General features: G+C 32.9%; 1 protein-coding gene and 1 pseudogene across 4 annotated transcripts in view; both read left to right on the forward strand.

The window, feature by feature from the left end:
* LOC143230910 (uncharacterized) overlaps positions 1–24,325 on the forward strand; it is a 159,882-nt pseudogene that overhangs the window by 27,298 nt on the left and 108,259 nt on the right. The gene's annotated exons all lie outside the window — the stretch shown is intronic.
* On the forward strand, positions 748–23,300 carry LOC143230854 (uncharacterized). 3 transcript variants are annotated; one of them, XM_076465128.1, is made up of 7 exons: positions 748–1,645; positions 1,915–2,112; positions 3,536–3,698; positions 10,874–10,974; positions 13,076–13,256; positions 21,032–21,172; positions 21,424–23,300. In XM_076465128.1, the coding sequence occupies exons 3-6, from the start codon at positions 3,587–3,589 to the stop codon at positions 21,169–21,171; spliced, it is 534 nt and encodes a 177-aa protein (XP_076321243.1). In that variant the 5' UTR covers positions 748–1,645; positions 1,915–2,112; positions 3,536–3,586; the 3' UTR covers position 21,172; positions 21,424–23,300. The 3 variants fall into 3 exon arrangements, with proteins under 3 accessions (XP_076321243.1, XP_076321235.1, XP_076321254.1); XM_076465120.1 differs by having other exon boundaries at positions 21,032–23,300; XM_076465139.1 differs by lacking the exon at positions 21,032–21,172.

The following is a 24,325-nucleotide window of genomic DNA, read 5'->3' on the forward strand; positions in this document are numbered from 1 at the left end:
TATGAATTGAAACCATTGTTCCGTTTGGAAGCAAAGTTCCAAAATTTAGTGAATGGTCTTCTCAGAAGAATGGAGGCTATTATACCAGCAAAGGAGGAAACAATTCCATATTAATGACCATGGTTTTGAAATGAGATGTTCAACAAGCTTATATACGTGTGATGGTCGGGTGTCCACATACTTTTGACCATGTAGTGCATTTTAGGGGTAGATATGGATTATCCAAATTATTGATTAGGCGAAATGGAGATATATATATATATATATTTTCCAAGAACTTGGTGTTACGGCTGTTGTGTGGAATTATTCTGTTTGTTTGTTACGTATAATCATTTTTAAAATAATGTTTAGCTAGTTTAATGAAAAGAATTTTTACTTTCATCATTAATACTAACTAATTTTTGTGATACAGAACTGACTCCCTCTAGCTCTTATCTAACATAAAATGTGTTGTTGTTGTTACTTTAAAAGTTACCCATTGGTCAATGCATACTCTCATGTTATAGGTATACAAATTTTGCGCATCATAAGGGTTGGATTTAGGATTTTGTAAAAATTTATTTATTAATAGTTTCAGTTTAGTTTAGATGATGGAATTGTCGAGTTGGAGTAAAAGGCCCGTGTTGTCTCAAAACATTGTGTTATTTTTCATCAAGCTACTGCGGAGCATAAGATACAGAAAATAATTCATCATTCGGTATTATGAGTGTTTTGAAAACATTTCGAAATAAAAAGAAAAACTTACTTTTTCATTACGACAACAGCTGAATAATCACTTCAATGGGTTTTTTTCTTGTTGCCGTGCAGTGATAGATCCGCTTCTTAAATATGGAAACTCGTTAGTTATGAACGTTAGTACTGTGAGCTTACTAATAAGAGAAGAGAATTTACTCATGGAGTTATGAATAGAGCATTGGTCACATGACCAGGTGACAACATGGGGAAATCGCCCGTATTATCAAAACAGGAAATGACGATCGAATATCACTGATAGATAACTGCCAACTTCTCAAACAATGCCCGAGAGTTGTGCTTGTTTTAATTGCAAAAATAAACGTAAAAAGGCCTCAGGAATTTCTTTCCATAAGTTTGTATTCACATATGTGAACTTTTCTTTTTTGAAAATGAAGGCTTTGAAGCTCGAGCATTTGCAAACTGTCGCCTGCTTTGCGCCTGTCAAGAGACAAACTAGATTGTAATGTACTAATTTCTACAAGGTATACCAGGCTGTACACCGTAGGCCTATTTAAGACGATATTGGATGTTAGAATTGAGTGTGATATGATACTGAAATAGGCTGAGATATTAAATATACCAGTATTTAGGTATGATTAACGACAAAGCAGCCAAATTATAAATGACCGCTGCAGAAAATTAGGAACAAACTAAACACGTTTTTTGTCCCAATGCTGTTTTTTTTTGTCCGATTTTAAAATTTCAAAAGAAGATTTGAGATAGGTGTAACGGAGAGATTTCGAAAAGCGTATCCTCAAAATCAGTTATAGTACAATTTCATTTTTAGGTTCCCCTTCTGATGAAGCAGTTCATCAACAATGGTTGAGGAATATAAGTCGTGAAGAATTTCAGCCAACCAGGCATCACAGGGTGTGCAGTGAACACTTTCTAGCAAAAGATTATATGAGAGGTATAAAACAACTTGGAAACTACTGTGAACACTTATTAATATTTTTGAAAATAAAACTCGTATTTTTATTTTTGAAAAATACAATCAATAACTTTATAACGTGTGAGGTACATAATAATAACTACTTATGTTTGTTTCTGTTTACAGGACATGTATATTTAATTTCGGGTCTGTTTTAAAAAACGAGATAACAACAAACTACCAGTGGCCCTCTTTATGAAAATTTAAAGCAATCACAACACTTAAAAAAAGTTTTAATTTATTTCCAGGAATACACCCAAGAGACATAAAAGAATATGACATCTTGAAGTATGAACTGAAACCTCTGGCAGTGCCTACAATCTTTCCTGGTCATCCTCGACATAAGCATGTTGTACAATCACAAAGTAGACTACCTCCAAGAAAACAAGCGACTGAAATCAGGGAAACACGCCCAGCACGTTCTAAGAAAAAGAAAAAGACATCAGGTATTGAACATTCATACTGTTCAACTGCCCTTGTGGAAGATTATCTTGAAACAACTAATGACAAGCTAAAAAAAGAACAAAACAATTTGAGAGTATGCAAGCAAAAAGGATGTGTATAATGTATTCCTTTATGTATGACGTCCTGAGCTCATCATATGTTTATATCTCATTCTATCAATTTACATAAAAATTGCTAAATCATGTATGTCACTCTGATATTGTTATATGTATAATACTGCACAATAATGGGACACAAGAAAAATGGTTTTGTATTTAACATATACAATTTTCACACATATAGAATGTACAATGTAGTAGTAATATTTGAAACAAAATAGAGGCTTAATTAGCTATGCTGTTACCTTATTAATATTCAAAATTACAAAAATAATTTGTCAGTAATATATAATTATATGTACATGTACTACATGCAACTTTAATGTATATATTTTTCAATTTAGCTGTGTTGTTACTCAAGTGTTTCTATTGTTCTGAAGGTCCATACTTTCACCTGTAATTCCAAATTCTTTCCTCCTATTTGCCTATTCTGCTATGTTAATAGCAAAATTTAATACATCTTTGACATTGTATACATATGATGTAATTATAGCTAATTGGCAAACCTTCCGAATAACAATGCATATTATGACTTATTTTTCAGTAACATACATGTAGGTCTGATTATTTATTCTTCACTGTAATCTTACGAAATGCACGAGATGTAATCAATTGAATATATAACTCAAAAAAGTGATTGATGATTTTAAAAGCGAGAATTATGGTATGTTAAAGATCCCGACTGACCACAAGTTAAAATCACTGGGTGTTATTCAACAATAAGGCCAGCAATTAACTGCAAATTTACTTCATGCACACAATTTGCTGTGATAGTTGCAGACATGTTTGGTCAATTATTTAGTTTTCTCAGGAAATTCTCACCACTTTCAAAACTCGCATATTCTAGTGTGTTGTTGACATTGTTCTTGTTTTGGTGTCTACTTTGAATCCTCCATTATGTCACAGTCTCTGATTGGTCAATGTATGACAGTGTTCTTTTTTCATTATCACTTTGTTACTGGTATCAATATTAATGAAACATTAATGCTCAATTTGAAATCTGTCATTTCATTATTTGAAACTTCTTACAGTGTTATCAGTAATAATATATGTAACCAATGGCAATACCCAATGAAATGAAAGATTGATATTGTGTTTGTTTGGAAGACTATATAAAACTTACATTTCATTAGGTATTGTCATTGGTTGCATATATTATTACTAATAATTACTATGTTATTACTAATATATGTTTCTATAATAATACAGTAATAATGTAATAATGAAAGTTTGATATAGTGTTTGTTTGGATGACTTGGTTAATAACATTTTGATAAACAAGTTTTTACTCACTTCTTTCTATCAGTACCACCAAGGAAGAAGTGCAAGTTTCAAATAAGAACGTAATAAGACTAATATGGAAGTTATGAAAAACTTGAATATTAAGAGTGAACCTGTATCTTATGAGGAGGATGCATTTCTGAAAGTGAAACTTCAGCAAAGCACAAAAGAAAATTGTTCATTTGTCAGTAAGTTCAATATTTTGAAATTCTGTAGTTTGTAAAACATTTTAACATGGAACAAGTGTGAACGTACACTTCATAGCATGTTGATTACACTCCTTTATCTGTGTTGTTTTTTTGTATAACCTATAATATGTATAATTATTGTTGTGTTCCAGTGGGATATGTTAAATGATTAACACTAAAACAAAACAGCTATAATTTTTACTTACTCTTTTTTTATGTAACTTGTAGGCTGTTGTGTCGCACATTTTATAACATCTGTCATCAGTTCATCTTTAGATAGAATAATTGTTTTGAACGGCTATAGTTAATTGACATTTAAACCCCAAGGTACATTGTTAATGAACTTGTAAAATATGTCAAATTAACCAATGCATCAGACTAACAAGTAAAATATGGTTTTAAGACATTCCTTCATGATGATTTGTATAGCTGAGTATGTTATATATACATGTAATTTTGATTTGCTCCTCGGTCTGGATTCCTGTATGTGGTGAGGGGATCTCCCAGGGAAGGTTGTGTTCTTTCAGTATATTTCCTCTAGGATCTAAACATCTTCCCAGGTGTTTGCTACACATGGTGATCCATGAAGGGGAGGAGAGAATCTTGGTGGTTAAGGGGTCCAACCCTAACACACCACTTTGGCCTTGAATTCCTGTAGATGGGCAGCCTTGGGGTGGCCTCCCTTGGGTCAGTTAGCTGGTCCACTTGGGCTAGGGTCAACCAAGTACCAGTGTTGTATGTTCTCAATTGGTGTTGTGGACATTGTATCTGATGTTGGTGTTTGGGTATAGTGCTCACAAAACCCTGGCATTGTTGCATTGTCCTTGTTTGGCATTGTAGTGCATCCCCTCATTGGGCTCCATGGTGGGTGGGGTCAGTGGGTACCAAAATATTCCTTTTTTATTATGGATCCTCCAAATAAAAAATTAAATAAAACAGTGAAAAAAACAGTCCATATGTAAATGATCATGTCTTGAAGATTTTGAGCACCAATCTTCAACATCTGTAACACCTGTTGTACCCCATTTTCTTATTCATTCTTCATTCTCTTTCAGACAAACCTTTAGGGCAAATGTCTCCCTTTTTCATTCAGAAGGGACTTGCTGGCTCTCCAAAGTCAGTAAAGAAGCTTCAGTCTGGTGACATATTGGTGGAAACATCCACATCTCAACACAGTAAACTCTTGCATTCAAATGCAATTGGGGATATACCTATTGAGGTTATAAATCATGCTACTTTGAATTCATCAGGAGGAGATATTGTTGATTTGAGGAATATCCCTGAGTCAGAGATTCTTGCTGTTTCTCTACCCAAGGAGTTTCTGCAGTGAGACACATCTCCACTCACAAAGATAAAATTACGATGCTGTCTAATGTCATCATTCTGACATTTACATCACCACATCTGCCTGCCACAATCAAGGAAGATTATCTAAATTGCAGGGTACAGCCATACATTCCAAATCCTCTCAGATGCCTATGAGTGTGAAACAGATTCTCACTGCATCAGTTGCAATGACTCTCACCCATCCTACTTTCATTTTTTCCCTAAATGGTTGGAAGTAAAAGAGGTGCAGCATTTAAAAATGATTCAAAACATTACTTACCCTGAGGCATGAAATTTGCTGTCTATCACTTCATCTCAGACATATGCTGCTGCACTTCATTCCACTACTACAGTAGGAGTGCAGTTCGATCTCTTTGTGCTTCCAAAATAATCATTTTCAAACCAAATGAAAAGTATTTAGACCTCCATGGTTAAAAACATTGATGATTCAACTTGAACACCCATCTTTGTCCCTAACATACATTTCAGCAAATCCCAAGATCCACTTTCTTTGGTTCTGTGTATGGGCATTTCCTCAGGTATATCTTCTCCCATCCCAAGATGCAAAATGATCATTTTTTCATGTCCTCAGTCCTTGGAATCCTCTTCCAATAGTAAAGACCTGTCCAATTGACCCAGGTCAGGATCCATATAGGTCGATAGACCTCCCTCAAATAAGGACAGTAAAGGAAAAAGATGTGGTCTCATAAACAGAAGGGATCTCCACCCAATTCGCCTATACATAAATAAAAATGGCCACCTAGATACAATGGAACTGTCAAGGTTTACGTTTTAATCTGGATGACGTCAAAGCACTGATTGTTTCCTACCATCCTGTATGTCTTACCTTGCATGAAACATTTCTGAAACCTGCTGATACAGTCATTTTTTGGCTGTTTTAGTTGTACAGGTGAGATAGGCTGTGTGATGGATGAGTGCATGGAGGGGTGGCATTATTGGTTGATCAACATGTGCCCACCCTATCTTTGCCACTCGACGCACCCTTGAAGGCGGTATCTGTCCGTGTTTCCTTGGGTCATACCATCACTGTTGCTCTCTCTTCCTGTCACCTGGACAGACTTTTGATTAATCACTTCTTGATGCTTTCAGTGAACAGTTGCAGTCTCCCTTTTTCATTCTGGGGAACTTTAATGGGCATTATTCCCACTGGGGAAGTGCTGATTTTGATGGAAGGGGTTACTCCTTTCTCTTTTCAGTAGTAGTTCTTATACTTATTTTTATGCACCTAGTCAATCCCTTACTGCTGTTGATCTCTCAGTTTGCTCCCCTTCACTATTCTCCCACTTTTCAAGGAGGGTTGACTATAATCCATGAGGCAGTGATCATTTTCCTATAATTTTGAGAGAGACTGGCCGTGGTCAATGCCATCTGACTCTCATGCCCTGGTGGAAGCTGGATCAAGCAAACTTGCCCTCTCTCACTGCTTTTGCAGAACTTGATTCTGCCATTGTCTGTAAGCCATCAATAGATGACTATATAGCAGCAGTAACTGACTGTATTATACAGGCAGCTGCTCAGTGTATTCCTAAAACCTCAACATATTTCCTTGATATCCTTGCCTGTGGTGGGATCCTACCTGCCACATGGCTTGGAAGGCTCAAAAATGGGTCTGGGATACTTTTCATAGGTACCCCACACTCTTGCACCCCATTGCTCTTCAGCAGGCCTCTGCACATGCTCGGTGAGTAAGACATCAAAGTCAGAAGGAATCTTGTTTTAAGTTCACAACAAGCATATCTTCTACCAAAAATTCCAAAGTCATATGAGATGAGATTCGAAAGGCCAATGAACAATGTAACTCTGTCTTCCTCTAGATTTTGCTCTCTGATGGCCAGGAAGTAGCTGATTCCAGAGCATCACCAACACTCTAGGTGAAAACTTTTGCTGGGTATCTAGCACTTCTGCTTCTTCCTCTAACTTCTTAGCCATCAAGACTCAGGCAGAGCGATCATCTCTGTCTTTTCGAGCTGATTTTCTCGATGACTGTAATCATCTCTTTACATTGTTGGAACTCAAACTGGCCCTTCATCAATTTGGCAGTACGTCGGTCAGACATGATAATGTACACTATGAAATGCTGTGCCATGTATCTCCTGCTTTTCTTGCTATTCTTCTGATTGTTTTTAACCAGATCAAGCAGCAAAATGTTTTTCCTGATGCATGGTGCCAGGCTGTTTTCCAACCTTTCTCTAAGTGTGGGTAGGATCCCAAGATTCTTTCAAACTACTGTGCAATTGATCAGCTATCTCTGTAAGACTGTAGAGAGGATGGTTAAAGCTTGTCTTGTTTGGTTCCTAGAATCAAACATCCTCTCGCCCACGACAGCACTCCACCATGGATCACCTGATTCAACTTGAAACGTCAATCAGAGAAGCTTTACTCAAATGACATCTTGTATCAATATTGTTTAACATTGAGAAGGCTTATGATACAACATGGAGGTATGACATTTTGCGAGACCTCCATATGTATGGGTTACATAGCCATTTGTTCATTTTTATTAAAAATTTTTAATGGACAGGCGATTCCAAGTTTGTGTGGGTTTGACACTTTCCCATTCTTTTCTCCAGGAATTTGGGGTCCCTCAGGGTTGTGTTTTGAGTGTTACACTTTTCAGTATAAAGATTAGTACCATCACTGAACAACTCCTTCTTCTGTTACAAATGGGCTCTATGTTGATGACTTTCACATCTGTTGTCAGTTGTTGAACATGAGGTATATTGAGCAGCAGCTACAGACTACCCTCAATCATTTACTAAAGTAGACCACAGCAAAAGGCTTTATCTTCTCTCTCTCTAAAACCATTTGCATGAACTTTTGCCTCCAACAGGGTATTCACCCTGATTCTGAACTTTGTATCAGTGAAGTTCTGCTGCTTGTGGTCCCTGAGACAAAGTTCTTGGGGCTTATCTTTGACCGTGTGCTGACCTTTATACTGTACATCAAGCAGCTACAGGGCAAATGTACAAGAGCACTGAACATCCTCCATGTTCTCTCTTCCACCACTTGGGGAGCAGATTGATGTTCTATGCTAAAGATATATTGTGCTCTTATTGGATCAAAACTCAACTAAGGATCACTGGTCTATGGCTCTGCCAGGACCTCAGCATTAAAGATGCTGGACCCCATTTATCATCAAGGACTTCAGCTCTACACTGGGGCTTTCTGCACTTCCCCAGTTCAGAGTTTATACATAGAGTCTCACAAACCTTCTTTGCACCTCTGCTATTTGCAACTGTCTTTACTGTATGATTCAAAACTTCATTCTTTACCAAAGCATCTCACCTAGGGTTGTGTTTTCCTTCCTCGGTGGGCCATACGTTTTCAGAACAGAGGATATGTCGTTGCTCCTTTTGGCCTTCATATTCAGGCACAGTTGGATGAATTTGGTATGTCCTTGGATAACATTGCTGTATCCACTGGTCAGCCCATCACATCATGGCTTATTATAGTCCCCAAATATGACCTGTCTTTAAGTCATCTGAGTAAAGCAGACACTCCCAATTGGAAATACTGTCTGTTATTTGCTGAACATCTCTCAAACTATCCTTCCATTCCTATTTATACAGATGGTTCAAAATCAGGTGACTGTGTGGGCTCTGCCATGGTTTGTTGTGTTTCAGTGGTTGCATGCAGAATCCCCTCTACAGCTTCTGTGTTTACTGCTGAACTGTACTCCATTTCTCTTGCCCTGGATCATGTAGAACCTAAGCAGTACCCAAACTGCACTATTTATACTGACTCGCTTAGTTCTTTATTGGCCCTTGGAATTGCTTCACGTTGGTTCACACCCTGTTCTCGCTGATATTCAAAACCAACTGGTCCATTTTTCTTTAACATCTACTTTACACAGTGTTTCTGGATACCGGACCACATTGGTAGTTGTGGGAGTGAACTAGCCGACACCGCAGCTAAATCTATCTGTTCTGGCACTATCACTGCTGTGCCCATTCCATATATGGACTATGTTCCTGTATTCAACGCTTGGCTCTGTGCTGATTTGCAGTCGACTTGAAGTGAGCAATGTGGAAACAAGCTTTTCCAAATGAAACTCTCTTGGACTTTGACCGTCTTGCTTCCATAAAGATTGGAAAGAGGAAGTTGTTCTAACTAGAATAGGCATTGGTTACATTTGTTTAACTCATCATTTTCTTTTATCTGAGACTGGTGCACCGATGTGTTGTTTGTGTAATCTTTTTAATGCTGTTTTAGTTTTTTAATCTATACATTAGACCTTTTTTAATGTGGTTCCCTTTTAAGAATCACAGTACATCTAGTTTAAATTGATAACTCAGAACCAGGACTGGAAAGGCCAACTTCAGGTGACTAACAGTGGTTTTTGAACTTACCTGTTAGTCTTCCTAGTGAGTTATAGTAATACAGTTATGCTACAGAAAGTTCTTTACTGCTTGTGTTACTGTAGTTTTTCCCTTATTGCTGTAGACTACATGTAAAAATTGTATTTAATGTTATTTATGTTTTTAATTCAAAAATTAAACTTTGCCTTGTTTTACCTCAATTTCCTTTTATGAATTTTAATAATTTTAACTTCCTACCGGATGTTTGCTGCAGATAGCCTAGTTGCTTTGCACCATAAAACATCAAATCAACCAACCAACCAATATTGATTTGTTCTTTATTTTCTCACAAGTATACAAGTAAACCATATTATTAAGTAGAGTATTTCAAATGTAGTAAACTTTATTCTAAAGGGTATGATATTGTTTTTTTACAAAATAGTTGTAGCTAGTGTACTTTTAAATATAATATAAATCATAGTATACAGTATTTATATGAAATGATGTTTGAACAGTATAAGATAACTAGAATTGACAAAGGTAACATTCAGATGTGAAACGGGCCTGTTGTACAATACTAGTTGTTCTGAACATAAAGAAAGAACTTTGTGTTGTTGGTGTTGTTTATTCTAACAATCAGTTTTTGTTCAAGTGTATTTAAATAACAACCACTATGTAAGAGTTTTTTTTCATGGTCTGCTTAGTAGAAGTGAAATAAAAATAATCTTGAAGGAGGTAAGTAAATATTACTATAAAAACTTGTCTATGAATATACATTTCTATAATTATTGCCTAAAAAGAATACGGAAACGTAAGATACAAATGAATTACTGAAAGTGAGCCAAGAATACTATCATAATAGAGCAAAATAATTTTTATTTCATTGTGTTCAGAAAGTCTTGCTGGATTGTGATTACTAGTGTTGGTTCATTTTCAAAATATGTATCTATTAAAATTTTTAGGTTAAAACTGTCACACTTATATGTGTATTTCACAACTACATCTATTGTATCAAACGAATGCATAGCTCTGATGACAATTTTGTAAAAGTAAAACATCTTTATTATAGATTATGCAATAACAAATACATGATTATGCAAGAAAAAGTATAACAAAGGAACATAACACTACACCACTTAGAGAGAAGTATACTTAGTATCATTTCAAATTGAAAACGTCTTTGACCACAGCACCCAAGGCATTTGGAAAATGTTTGCTGTCAGTCATAAAATAGAAGATTCAAAAGTATAATTCAAGCTACAGATTAAAGAAGGGATTGTGACCTGGAACTCACAGTGTTCCAGTTCCCACTACCACTTACTGTCTGTAGTTAGTAATGATATTTAACTCTACTAAATACATAAAATTAGATATCTGACATTTACAAATGCACTAAATATCAATCAAAATATATCCCCCTAACCTCAGGGATGTAAAGAAAATGTCATTTCACATTTCAGAGTCATTATAATGTAGAGAAATAAATATAATGTTCACACTTATTGAAATAAAAATATTTTACTCCTTTAGGAACTAAAGAGGCTGTTTCTCCAGAAGAATCATCTTTAGTTACAGTCTTCAGTTTTGAGATAAAAGAAGAAACGTGTGATGAAGTACTGAAGGAAAATGAAGTAATTTATATCTTTAAAAACTAATAATTATTTTGGTAGAGCAAAATGATTAATTTTTCTCAGACAACATTTTTTGCAGTATTGGTGTTTTATAGTAGTCACTGAACTTATTTTCTCCATATTTATAAGTTCTGATATTTTAATGCCTGTTTGATATCTGGAAAACAGTGTTAATTTCTATTTGATATGTTGTATTGAATTTGTAAGCACACTGTCAAAAATAATTACTTCCATTACATCTTCAACCACTTGTAATCTTATAATACACTAAATTTTGTGCTTAAAACTGTTTAATAATCAGGCTTAAATTTTACATTTTGTTTTCAAATTCTCTAGCCTTGATCACAAACAGCCGTGTGATGATATGTTTATGTGACATCCATATGTTACATTTCTGACCACCACACTACAAGAGCTGTTTTTTACTCTTTTAGAAATTTGTTTCTGATTTGTTCAGCTCTGATTTTGTGTGGGACACTATTTCTTGATTCTACAGTACACTCTTATATTTTCACCTGTCTGTTTTTATTTCAAGAATTCTGAATTTATTTCTCATTTTTCAGGTGAGACAAAAAACTTTTTAGGCTTTCATCATTGATGAAAACCAAGAGGTTTAGTTCTTTGGGTGTTTTATATGTGATAAATTGGACTGCCACATTATAGCTACAATACCTGTGTGAAAATTTAATTGGTAACATAAATAGGACAGAACAATTTACCCACACATTTCTCTCTGTTATCTGATATAGTTTGATGTGAGGTCATGCTTTTCTCATCACATGATTAAGTTTCACAATTATGCACAACAGCCTAATCTGTGTTGTTGTTGGAAAATTGTACTAATGCAATAGAAAATTGAGCATGATCCATTTTTAATTTTATTATGGTTTTTAAATGTCATTTTCAGTAACATATAGATTCAGTTGTAATCAGTGTAGAGGTAAAAATCATATTGCAAATTAATAATTTTGAAGTAATATGTGTCTGAAATAGACATTAATCTTTCTTTTATTAGTATTACTTGTATTGTCATTCTTAAATTATGGGTAAACTATGGCCATACATTTGACTAGAATGCGTGAAAGGATTTTCAAACAGTTTTAATGTTTCATGAATATTAGTAATTGACCCAGTACAAAGAAATATCCATATAATAATGTTCAGACAATAGTTATATAAGTTAAGAAGTGAAAAGAAACAGAAGAACAGAATCAGAGGGATACAAAGAGAAAACAGCTTAAATTCTTGACAGATTCAAGAACCTTCAGTTCAATATCATAAGAGGCATCTGTTTCAATAATGTTTCACTACTAAAATAATAATTTCAGTATTTTGTTTGATTTATTTGCCAACATCTGAAATTACAGAAGAAGGGAAAAGTTAAAGCATTATGCCATTAACATTATGGTATCTTTCTTTCTGTTAAAGACAACTTTGAATATGGCCTGCCGTAGAAAAATTCCCCTTAGTTTTTCTCTTCACTTAAAATTGATGAAAGAGTCATCTGATTACCAGTTACAGTAATTAATATGTAATTTTTGTTCTTGGAAAACTGTAGTTTAATTAATTATAAAAATAAAATTATTATAAATAGCAAAAAATGAAGTCCAGGAATTTTGTTTCAGTGAAACCTAAATATAGAAAAGTTGTTGGTGTTATGATATTATTATTGATAAACTATTAGAAAAATAAATTGAGAATGATTATAGTGAAGCATTGTTGTTTTGATTATATTAAAAAATAATTTGTCTTACAGTTATCATAACAATATATTTGTAAAACTTTATTAAAGAAAAGATCTGTTTTGGAAAATACCTGGCTTTAATTTCTTGATCAGTCTCTTTCAGATGTAGAAATTAATTTTTTATTTTTTGTTATGAAGTATTACGAATGTTATATATGTAAAGTCTATATTATTAATATCCAAATAGCTGTATTAAAATACATATCAGTATGTATCATTATGTTCTTTCTATGTGCATTGATCATATTCTAATTAGTATTGTAATATATAACACTGCCAAGTACAATTGACAAAATAGTAGCTGCTGTTACTTGTAATGTTTGTACTGACAGAATTAATTATTTTTTGTTATTTTAGAACACAGTTGTCAAAGTTAAACCTGATCCAAGTGATGATTCAACAAAGGATAACATTATTTCCAAGTTCAGTGAGAGTGATAATGAAACTGTTGATTGTTCACAACATGATGTTATGAGTTTGAAAAGTGAACCAAAAGAGGAGTTTCAACAAATTAACTGTCAGTTAGAAGGTTTATCAGGTGAGTGTAAACATTAATAATGATGTTCATTAACCATATAACATAGCATAACATTTTGGGACAATATGGAACTTATTGGTCCATCTGACTGTTCCATCCTTTAAACTAAATTAAAATAAATAAATGAGAAAACAAAATCTTAAAGTCAGTCCTTATCATTTATATACTTATCATACTTTTTCTTAAATTCACTTAAATTTACTGCCTCAATGAAATCCAATGACAATCCACACCCAGATGTTCCCCAATATTTGCTCTCTTGATTATTTTATTAAATGAAGTCAACAGTAAATCTAAAATAGCTTTGTTTCTATTAGATTCCTTGACTAATTAACAAAAAACCATCTTAAACAGTTTCCAGAAACCTTTCTCTCACATGTATCTCAGATTCAAAGATGTTAACCTGAAGATGATCTAGGAATGTCGAAACACTGTTCTCTGCTTATCAATAAAAGTGTTAAAAACCCACACCATCCATTCTGAGATACATTTTTATTTCAAATGGGTTTCTCGTCATGAAGAATTACTTTCTCCCTCATGGTTTGACTCTAGCATTTCACAATCAGTATGTCTGAAATTAAAATCACCCATAATTATGACTTTATTGACAGCTGAAATCTGAATGTCATTGTAATGTTTCTCACTAATTTCATCAGTATCATTTGGTGATCTCTAAAGGTTCTCACTGAAAGCTTTTTTCCTTTAAATCCATCAGTAGAAACCCAAATGGATCCAATATTCTTACTGTTATCTGTAATATCCTCAATTTCATCAGAATGTAACTCACGTTTTATATATAAAGCCACTCCTTCCCCTTTTGATACTTGATCTCTATTAAATAGTGTCCAATTCTATATTAAAAAACTTCTCTCATCAAAATCATATATGTTTAACCATGTTTATTTCCATTACATCAAAATCATATATGTTTAACCATGTTTCAGTTATTTCCATTACATCAAAATCATATATGTTTAACCATGTTTCAGTTATTTCCATTACATCAGAATCTTTTCTTCCCACCAGTGCTCTCAAGTCATCTATTTTATTTCTTATACTTCTAACATTACAACAATAACAAATAAACGTCTGTCCTTATAACTACTTCTACATTCATTTCTTATGTTAAATATTTCTCTGCCTCATATCCTTTTTGTATTTAGTTTATTCTGGCCTTCACCACTGTCTGTTCCTAGTTTTAAAATTTCCTTATAGTTGAGTTAATAAACATAGCAAACAAGTCAGCCCCTGTCTTATTTAAATGTAAACCATCCATTCCAAAAAATCTCCCTTCTTCCATTTAACGAAATTAAAGTCCATGAAAACCAATCTGCTGATCTTTACATACCAGCTTAAGCCAAGCATTTATCCCTAGTGATCAACTTACAACTTCATCCCTGACAATATTCTTATGGTCATTTTTTTAAGTGCTTTTATCAACCCCTTCCACTTATTAACTCCTTTGACCTACTTTTCCTGACATCATTAGCCCCTACATGTATCCTAAGAACTCTGATAGTCCCCTTTATTATATCTCCTGTTCTGTCAGTGATATTTTCAACCTGTACACCTGGATAACATAATCTTTACCCTCAGACTATTCCATCCACTCTGATAGTCCCTTTATTATATCTCCTGTCAGTGATATTTTCAACCTGTACACCTGGATAACATAATCTTTACCCTCAGACTATTCCATCCACTCTGATAGTCCCTTTATTATATCTCCTGTCAGTGATATTTTCAACCTGTACACCTGGATAACATAATCTTTACCCTCAGACTATTCCATCCACTCTGATAGTCCCCTTTATTATATCTCCTGTCAGTGATATTTTCAACCTGTACACCTGGATAACATAATCTTTACCCTCAGACTATTCCATCCACTCTGATAGTCCCCTTTATTATATCTCCTGTCAGTGATATTTTCAACCTGTACACCTGGATAACATAATCTTTACCCTCAGACTATTCCATCCACTCTGATAGTCCCCTTTATTATATCTCCTGTTAGTGATATTTTCAACCTGTACACCTGGATAACATAATCTTTACCCTCAGACTATTCCATCCACTCTGATAGTCCCCTTTATTATATCTCCTGTCAGTGATATTTTCAACCTGTACACCTGGATAACATAATCTTTACCCTCAGACTATTCCATCCACATGTAATCACCTGTGGCATCCTTATCACCTACATCCTTCTATAACCCTTTTGTTTTCCTTCCCTCCAGTAGTTTCTCATCTGCAGAAGCCATGAGCTGAAATTTGTTATTTAACACAATAGACTCATTGAAGTTAAATTTACTACTTTTAGCCCTAATGGCTCTCTTTTTAACTACCTGAAAGTCATTGTTAACTGATGTATCCCTTACACATAAAATCTTAAGCTACAACTAAAATCCTGCTGCCAGTTATTACAGTCGAGACTTTTCTTTATCTAGTGTACATAAAAATTACACATTTTCATTACTGACTTTCTTAAAATTACATACCAATTCACAAATAAAATCCATTCATTGCAGCCAGTAGACTTAACAAACTGTGTATATTTACACTTATAGCCTGAAAATAATTACCATAATACCAGAAACCTGTTGTTGACACCACTATTGTAAATCCTAATGTTTAAGAACCAGTTTTTTTTTATCACAACTAGTACTTTGTCTTTACACAAACATAGTAAAGTTTGCCTTTAATTATATAGAACGTAGAAAAATAACTTTATTAGAAGTGACAGTGTAAGTAATATTAATAAAAAATATATATTTAGCCTGATTTATATTATACTTGTATCTGTAGGTTCAATTTAAAATAATGAATCTAAGCTTAAATAAGTGGGTTAAACCTTAGCCCTTGAACAGTGAGAAAGTTGTAGGTAGCAGTATCAATTGATGTGGCTGCTGTTTAAGGGTTAAAACAATGAGAAACAGTAAACTAGTTTTAAGATTGTTCTTATTTAATAAAACTATGTATTTATACTATTTTATGATTTTCCATTATGTTGAAATATGTTTAGTCCTAAAATACTGTTATACAGGGTGGCCCATAAGTCTCTACTCATCCATATATCTTATGTATCCAGTGTATCTGTGTGTTGTCCCTCATTCTTGCTGCATAATACTTGTCACAATATGCTCTTCAAGTGTAAATGGGCTTACATTGGCTATATTTCTCTGAAAAAAAAGGAAACAAATTTATAATACATGTGTAATTGAATATAACATAATAACATATGGATGGGTAGGGACTTACGGGCCACCCTGTATGTACTAAGCCTATTTTACCTTTGTAGTAAAATTTACATCACTAAACTCTAAGCTAAACTTTTGACTGTATTACTTTTGTTTTCCAGTCTTACTTTATTTATTGTGTTATTTAATTGAAATTACTATAAATTATACTAATAATATTATATAACTTTAAGAGCTTAACTTTTCAACATCCTGCCTCTTCAGTTGGGTCTTTTACCTCAATGTTGGTAGATATGCTAGTTGAAAATTACTGATGTAGAATAATACAAATAATTTACAGTTTTTGTAGAATAATTTTTATGACACAAAAGTTGTCTTTAGGTTTTAACTGGGGTGATATTACATTTGTTTGACAATACCCCTGGGAGTACAGTCACCATAAAACCTAAAGTTTCAGCCATGACATCAAAACATAGAACTGAGGAGTATTATACGTGTCACTGAATACAAAACGTGCTAAAATAAAAGCTAAGGATTATATGTGGATACGTCTTGCTGTGCAGCAAAGTGAGGCAGGCTCGTTTAAATTTTATATCTTATTGACTTTAGTATTATCATTACATATTTATCTTTTGTTTTTGATTTGGTTCTGGTTCAGTAATTACCTTTAGTTCCATTTTTTTATATTTTGTCTTACATTGTCATAAAGCCATTCTTTTTCCTGTTTTTGTCGTCTTTGTTTATTTTACATTCTCCTGATGATTTCCTGTATGACAAGTTTCTTTTCATTATGCTATTCAAATTTTATTTCTGTGAACACTGTCTGCATGATATCTGGAATGAAGTTTATACAGTCATATTTAAATTTGTTTTTACAAAAATATTTAATTTATGCACTTGTAAATGAAAAACATAATTCTGCAGAAGAAGGATTACTGTTTTCCATCTCTCATTTTAAACTAGCCAAAGAAGAGCAATATGAATTAACAGATGAATCTGAGGTAATTAATAGATTAAAACTTTTTGTATAAACTACTTATAGGTACTTTTAAGAGAACATTTATTCAGTACTGAAGTTGTATAATTTCTTCACCCTTTGTCAATAGCTGGGTGAAAGTGTACGTGTCGCAGTCTTTTACAGAGTTACATTTAAAATTTGGTTAAATTTGTTATCAGTGTACTTTAGCAAACTTGGAATAAAAATGTAGTATATAATTAAATGTTAATGTTATTTGAGTTTTGATTTTATAATTTCAAAAGAAAATATTTATATAAATTCTCAGTCTTTACTTCTCACAAGTTAGCTATTTTCATTCAGTTCTGCCCTCTATATACAATGTTTTTTTTCTTTATTCATGCCACAACTTTCTGCTCCCCCATATTGGAACCACATGGTTACAACTTGTCTCTCATGTAATTTATCATGTATTACTTCTCCATGGTGCATGTGACTTCCTCTGTGTGATTTTACCAAACTATCGTGTGACTTCCTCTGTGTGATTTTACCAAACTATCGTGTGACTTCCTCTGTGTGATTTTACCAAACTATCGTGTGACTTCCTCTGTGTGATTTTACCAAACTATCGTGTGACTTCCTCTGTGTGATTTTACCAAACTATCGTGTGACTTCCTCTGTGTGATTTTACCAAACTATCGTGTGACTTCCTCTGTGTGATTTTACCAAACTATCACTTTTCATTTGGCAGCTCTTGTTCTTGGACGTTCCTTCATTTTACATCGTGCTTTAATATACTCAGGAAGTGGCTTTCATTTAAATTACTTCTGAGTTTATTCTGGCTGTTTCTTCACTTTAGTTTAATCCCAGTTTATTACAATCACATTATTATTTATAATTTCAAATTTGGTTGGCTATTCTGATGTTCATGTTACCACTTCAGGGGTCACACCTGCAGTTAGTGCCAAGTCATGTCTGGGGTGCGGGTGACCTGGCAGGAGATTTATTATTGTTTATTTGCAGAGAGTTTGAACATTATTTAGGCCAACCTTTTATTTTCAGAACTTGCCTCACTTCCTTCCAAACATGCTGAACCTGTTCAAGCTGAAGAGGACTTAGATTCCCCATGTCCACTTCCTTCCAATGTTTCTTTTGAGTATTCAGTTAGGCCTACTTTGGGCTTTATGGATTTTGTTCCTCAGATATGTGATGTTTTATCACTTGCCTCTATTTTTTATGTACCACATTCTTCTTGATTATGACCTAATTTTTTGTCCCTATTTTTTTTTCCCTTTTCCCCAGTATATATGCTGACCAATTTGCCTCACAATTAAGTAAAGGGGTTAGCCTGACTTGCCCTCCACAGGTTTTGGATCAGTTTGCTCTTGTATATCATCATGTGGACTATACTTTTCTAGGCCAACAATTGTTAGGTTCTGTTTTACCTTTTTGAGGAGGGAGGGGAGCAGTCCCTGAATCCTGTTACACTGACCCATACCCAGTTTTCTTGTACCTTTACAGTTCTTTTACATTATTTCTCTACCATCTCTTTCTTGTCTGAGGCTCTTTACTAAAGTTCTGATGGGTTTTCTGGCAACATCCTCTCTTCCACATTGACTCGTTTATTGTCTCCAGCACTGGCCTTGCATACGTAGTTCCTCTGTTGCTAGGATCTTCTAGTTTGGAATGCAGCTTTAATGTGCATCCATTTACTGGTATATTATCTTTGTAATTTACATATGGCTCCACTGTAATACTGATTGATAAGCCTAAGTACATGAGTCAAAAACTAATCAGATAGCCATTATAAAATTGCAGTTGAAATATGTCATTAATCATACATTGATTTCAATATATGAATTACTTTCTGCCCATCAACAGTTGAAAATAATCCATTATACTGTAGCACACTCTTGTGGTCACATGTAAAACTGAGATTTTCATGTCAAAAATAAACTATTATGATTATTTGAATTTGTAAGAAAATTTTGTCAAAGCCAGTTTAATGAAAAGAAACAAAAAAAGTAGGTAAACCTTGATTTTGTTTGTAGTTCTAAAGATTATTGATACTGTTAGGAATTTAGAAGCATGCAAAATCACATTTTCCATGTAAGCTAGCAAACTGCTTGCCTCCCAATCTTTAAGAACGTTTTTCTCAAACAAATTTTTATTAGCAGGTATCATCACATCATTATCCCTTCTTCTAGTTTTGTTTTTGCTTCAGATATGAGTGTTTGTATGTATGTATATGTGCCATTCTGTGTTTGCAATGTTCCCTTTGTTAGTAATGTTCATATTGATTCTGTAGTTTAGTCTTAAGGAGAACTGTTACCTGTGTTTTGAATGTTTGTAGCATTGTCCACCCTAAGAAAAAAAAACGTTTACTTTTCTTATTGGTAGGTTTTACATTCAAATCCCAGTTAAGTCAGAATTTTCTCTTAACTTTCCTTTACTGATAAATGATAAATAAATACTTAGTAGGAAATATTCAACTTCCAAAAGTGGTTAACCCTACATTAGTTTAAACCTATTTTTAATGTTTACATTGGTTGTAATTTTATAACTGTTTTCTATGTTCTGAAAGTTTATAGCATTGTCAAGCTTACAGAAAGAAAATAAATTTGCTTACATTTTTTGTTAGTAGGTTTTAAAACAAAATTTACTTGTTAGGAACTAGAAATTTACATAATATTTACTTTGGTGTGAACATATTTTACAAACTGGTAAAGATACCATTCATAAGACCTTAGTATTACACAACACAATGGATGTAATGAATTATGTTTCATTTCTCAGAGAACCTTTAGAATAGTTTATGAAATATATTTACATATCAAATTCCATTTGAGTGAGGATTTCTTTAATCATAACTGATGATGTTAAGAGAAAGCTTTTTGAATATTTGAAAAAACAAACAACCTAAAACACATAATAATTAAAATTAGTGAGTTAAATTATTTACTAAAGCTGTCAAGTTGGCTAGGTAGTTACAATGATTGATTCTCTTGTAGAAGTCTTGATTCCCAGTTAAATTACAATTTTCTCTTAATTTCCTTTTATTGCTAAAGTGATTTTCAGCCAGCTGTTTGAATATCTGAAAAAAAATCCAAAGACTGTTATACATTACATCAGAAAGTTGAGATATTGGGTGAAGAGTTTGGTTAAAAATGACATGCTTATTGAATCAAACCACAAAAAGTCACTCAACTTTTGATTTCCATTGAACACTTTTAATATATTCTGTGGTATAAATTCTGAAATAAAATTCTGATTAAAACTAGAAAAAAGTTCAGAATTTCTTTCATACAAGGTGCTAGATGTGTTAAAAAAAACAAAAGGTAACTGACAACTGTAACTTATATCAAGTGATATTACCTGTTAATATGCAGATTAAATGCATTCTCTTTGTGAATAATTGAGGTAATTTACATAAAAAAGTCAACACAATTACTTTTTGAGTAAATGTTTACATAGTGAAATTGAACAAATATTTTAACAAAAAATGAAATCCATATAGTTGATTTTGTTAATTTATTTTTTCTTTGATTAAAAAGGTTTGTTTTATCATTTTTTCATGACGTTATTGTATTCAATATAATATATTACTTATAAAAAAACAGAAACAGTGAAATATTTCAAGAAAGAAAAAATCAATGGATGGCACGACAAAAGTCAAGACAGCTTAGCAAAAATTAGGATACCTGAAGCAGAGGAAGTAACATTGAAATGGTCAATAGAAACTCCTGGAGAAACATCATAAAGTACAAAAATTGATGTTAAAGACCTGTACAAACTGTACATGGATCATAAAATGTATCATTTGATATCTTGAGGAAGGGTTTAGTAGAACAGTGCAGTTGTAGTTCATATTTATATTCTAATTTATAATTCTTTTTATCAGTTTTAGTGTATTTTAGAGTTTGTTAAGAGGTTACTATAATTTATTAAGTTAATATACAGAATATTAATTAATTACTATGTTATTTAAATCAAGTACATTTTTTTATAATAGATCCAAATACATGCATGAAAATTAATGTGGAAAGACATACCCGATTCCAAGCAATGTGAAGGTGTTCAATTACTTGTTGTCAAGAATAAATGATCTAAAAACATGAATTTTCCACAGTAGAGGTAAACCTTACAGAAATGTTATGTCAGGCAAAGAATTGGAAAGAAACCATACAGATGTATAGTGTGTGGTAAAGAATTTCGAAACAAGAGTAATCTGAAAACTCACCATGGAATAGAAAGAAATAGTATAATTGTGAAGTGTGTGGTAAAGAATTTCAAACTAATGGTTATCTTAAAACTTGTCTTAGAATACAAGCTGGGGAGAAACCATACAGTTGTCTAGTATGTAGTAGAAACTTTGCAAGAAATGATGAACTAAAAATTCATCAAAGGACACACACTGGGGAGAAACCACACAGTTGGTGTGGTGTGTGGCAAAAAATTCAAAAGCAATGGTGAATTTAAAGTACATCACAGGATACACACTGGAGAGAAATCATACAGATGTGTAGTGTGTGGCAAAGAATTTGGAAGAAACAGTTATCTCAAAACTCATGAAACAGGATACACACTGGGGAGAAATCATACAGTTGTGTAGTGTGTAACAAAAAATTTGTAAGAAATAGTGACTTGAGAAAACATGAGAAAACTCATAATGGAGAGAAACCTTACCGATGTGTAGTTTGTAGCAAAGAATTTCTATGTCATTATGACATTAAAATTCATAAATATGTACACTCTTGGAGGAAAACTGTAAATGCCTGAAATCAAGCATGGTGACAAATGGGTGACGATCTCTTGATACCTTTTTTCTTTTGTTGCCATGAAAAATAGTGTATACAATTATGTCTTCCTTCTTTTAAATGGTTTTCATATTGAAGATAGACAGATAAAGTTCTATATCAAATAGTTCCTTCTCCTTTATGAGCAGTGGTGAAGTTTTAGTGAAGATGGTTTTCTTATAATTTGCTGTTTAAGCTATAATCTAATGAAAATATCCTTGTTTATTTATATTTTTCAACAAATGTTCAAAGAGAAAAATCCTGATAACAGAGATAAAAGTTTTCAGATTTGTAGCAGGTAAATGAAATACTTGACATATATACATTAATGTAGTATGTAAAAAGGATTTGGAATACACAATGAGGACATAGTTTACAGATGCACACAGACGTAACACTGTTGTACAACACCAATCTTTGAGTTAAAAACAAGAGTTACAGGTTGATGAGGAGATAATTGTAAATTTGTTATAGGCTGTGTAAATAATATTAAAAAACAAGTCTGTATAGATAGGAGTTACATGATGCTGTACTCAGTATCAGAATTTTCACAAGTAATTTCTAGAAATGTATTTAATATAGCATTTTTTACTTAGTTCTAAGTTTAACTCATTCTGGCATTTTTATCTTTGCATTAATAATAATAACACTTGTTCTAAAATTAAGAAAAAATAAAAATAAAGACAGAAATGTTGACAATAAAAAGTCAAGAATATATTGATTTTTTTTAAAAACATCTAACACTTGTAAGATTTTAAAAATATGGGATCAAAGTTAACATTTGATACTAACCATAACTAACACAAAATGGGCTGAAGAACAGAGCAGTTTTTATTTATTAATATATGGTGTGAACATCTAACATTTTCCATAACTTTGCTTTTTTTGTTCAGTTTGTAGGCCCAAAGTTATCATATTATAAAAAAATGCATTATATTAAATTCTAAATGAATTCTGTTAAATCAGTTTAATTACAACAGGTTAAAAATAAAAATATGTATTTGTAAATATTTTTGATGCTGTAATGAGTTTTGGTACACATTAATGTTCAATACTGATAAAGTGTAGAAAAAATAAAACTACTGTTTGTTTATCTGTGTAATCCAGTCAGTTTCCTAATTTACAGAAATATTCCTTACAAAGAAAGTGTAGAAAAATACAACTACTGTTTGTTTTTGAATCTTATATGTGTGATCTAATCAACTTGCTAATCTGCAGACATTCCTCTCAAGTAAGTTCTTTATTAATTTCTCAAACAGACAGTTCTTGTACAAAATGTTTAACTAAAATTATCAAAAGGAGACATCAACTTTTTTTTACTTGCACAATAATTTATTTGTAAATTTTAAAAATATTAGTTTATAAAAACTTGTACTATATCTGGTTTGTGTGTATGTGTGTTTTTCCTAGAATCTGTTAAAACAAAATTTCAGTTTATTTTCATAATAAGTTAATATATATAATATTACTTAATGTATTGTTTGAATACAAATACGTGTTTTGATTAGACGTAAAGACCTATATGGCATGGCCAGGTGGTTAGGGCACTCAACTTGTTATCTGAGGATTGTGGGTTTGAATCTCCATCACACAAAACGTGCTCACCCTTGGGGGGGTGTTATTATGTTATGGTTAATTGCACTATTCATTGGTAAAAGAGTGTGGTGAATGGTAATGTATAGCTGCCTTCCCTTGATTCCTACCCTACCCTGCTAAATTAGGTCACCTGGTGCAGGTAGCTCTTGTGTAGCTTCCTACCCTGCTAAATTAGGTCACCTGATGCAGGTAGCTCTTGTGTAGCTTCCTACCCTGCTAAATTAGGTCACCTGATGCAGGTAGCTCTTGTGTAGCTTCCTATGAAGGTATTTAATCTAACAAAATTGAAAATAAAGCTACAAAACGAAATTCTAGGCATAAGAAACATGGAATAAAGGACAAGCCAGAGATTATACTGGATTATCTAAAGATTTAATTACACATTATCAGGTTTATTTTAGACAAATCACTGGGCTAAAGATGATAAAATACAATACCACATGTTCTTTTGGTGTTGTTTTGGAAACTAAATGCTGGAAAAAAATATAAGCAAATAGCAGGTAAAATAATTTTGAAGATAAC

The sequence above is a fragment of the Tachypleus tridentatus genome, chromosome 1 (assembly GCF_004210375.1).
Source record: "Tachypleus tridentatus isolate NWPU-2018 chromosome 1, ASM421037v1, whole genome shotgun sequence".
Lineage (NCBI taxonomy): Eukaryota > Metazoa > Arthropoda > Merostomata > Xiphosura > Limulidae > Tachypleus > Tachypleus tridentatus.

Bases quoted from the DNA above. Each gene is read 5' to 3' on its own strand.
- LOC143230854 (XM_076465120.1), top strand. From the start codon at position 3,587: ATGGAAGTTATGAAAAACTTGAATATTAAGAGTGAACCTGTATCTTAT. The intron at 3,699-10,873 runs GTAAGTTCAATA...TTACTCCTTTAG, and splicing joins AGAAAATTGTTCATTTGTCA to GAACTAAAGAGGCTGTTTCT. The intron at 13,257-21,031 runs GTGAGTGTAAAC...ATAAAAAAACAG, and splicing joins TCAGTTAGAAGGTTTATCAG to AAACAGTGAAATATTTCAAG.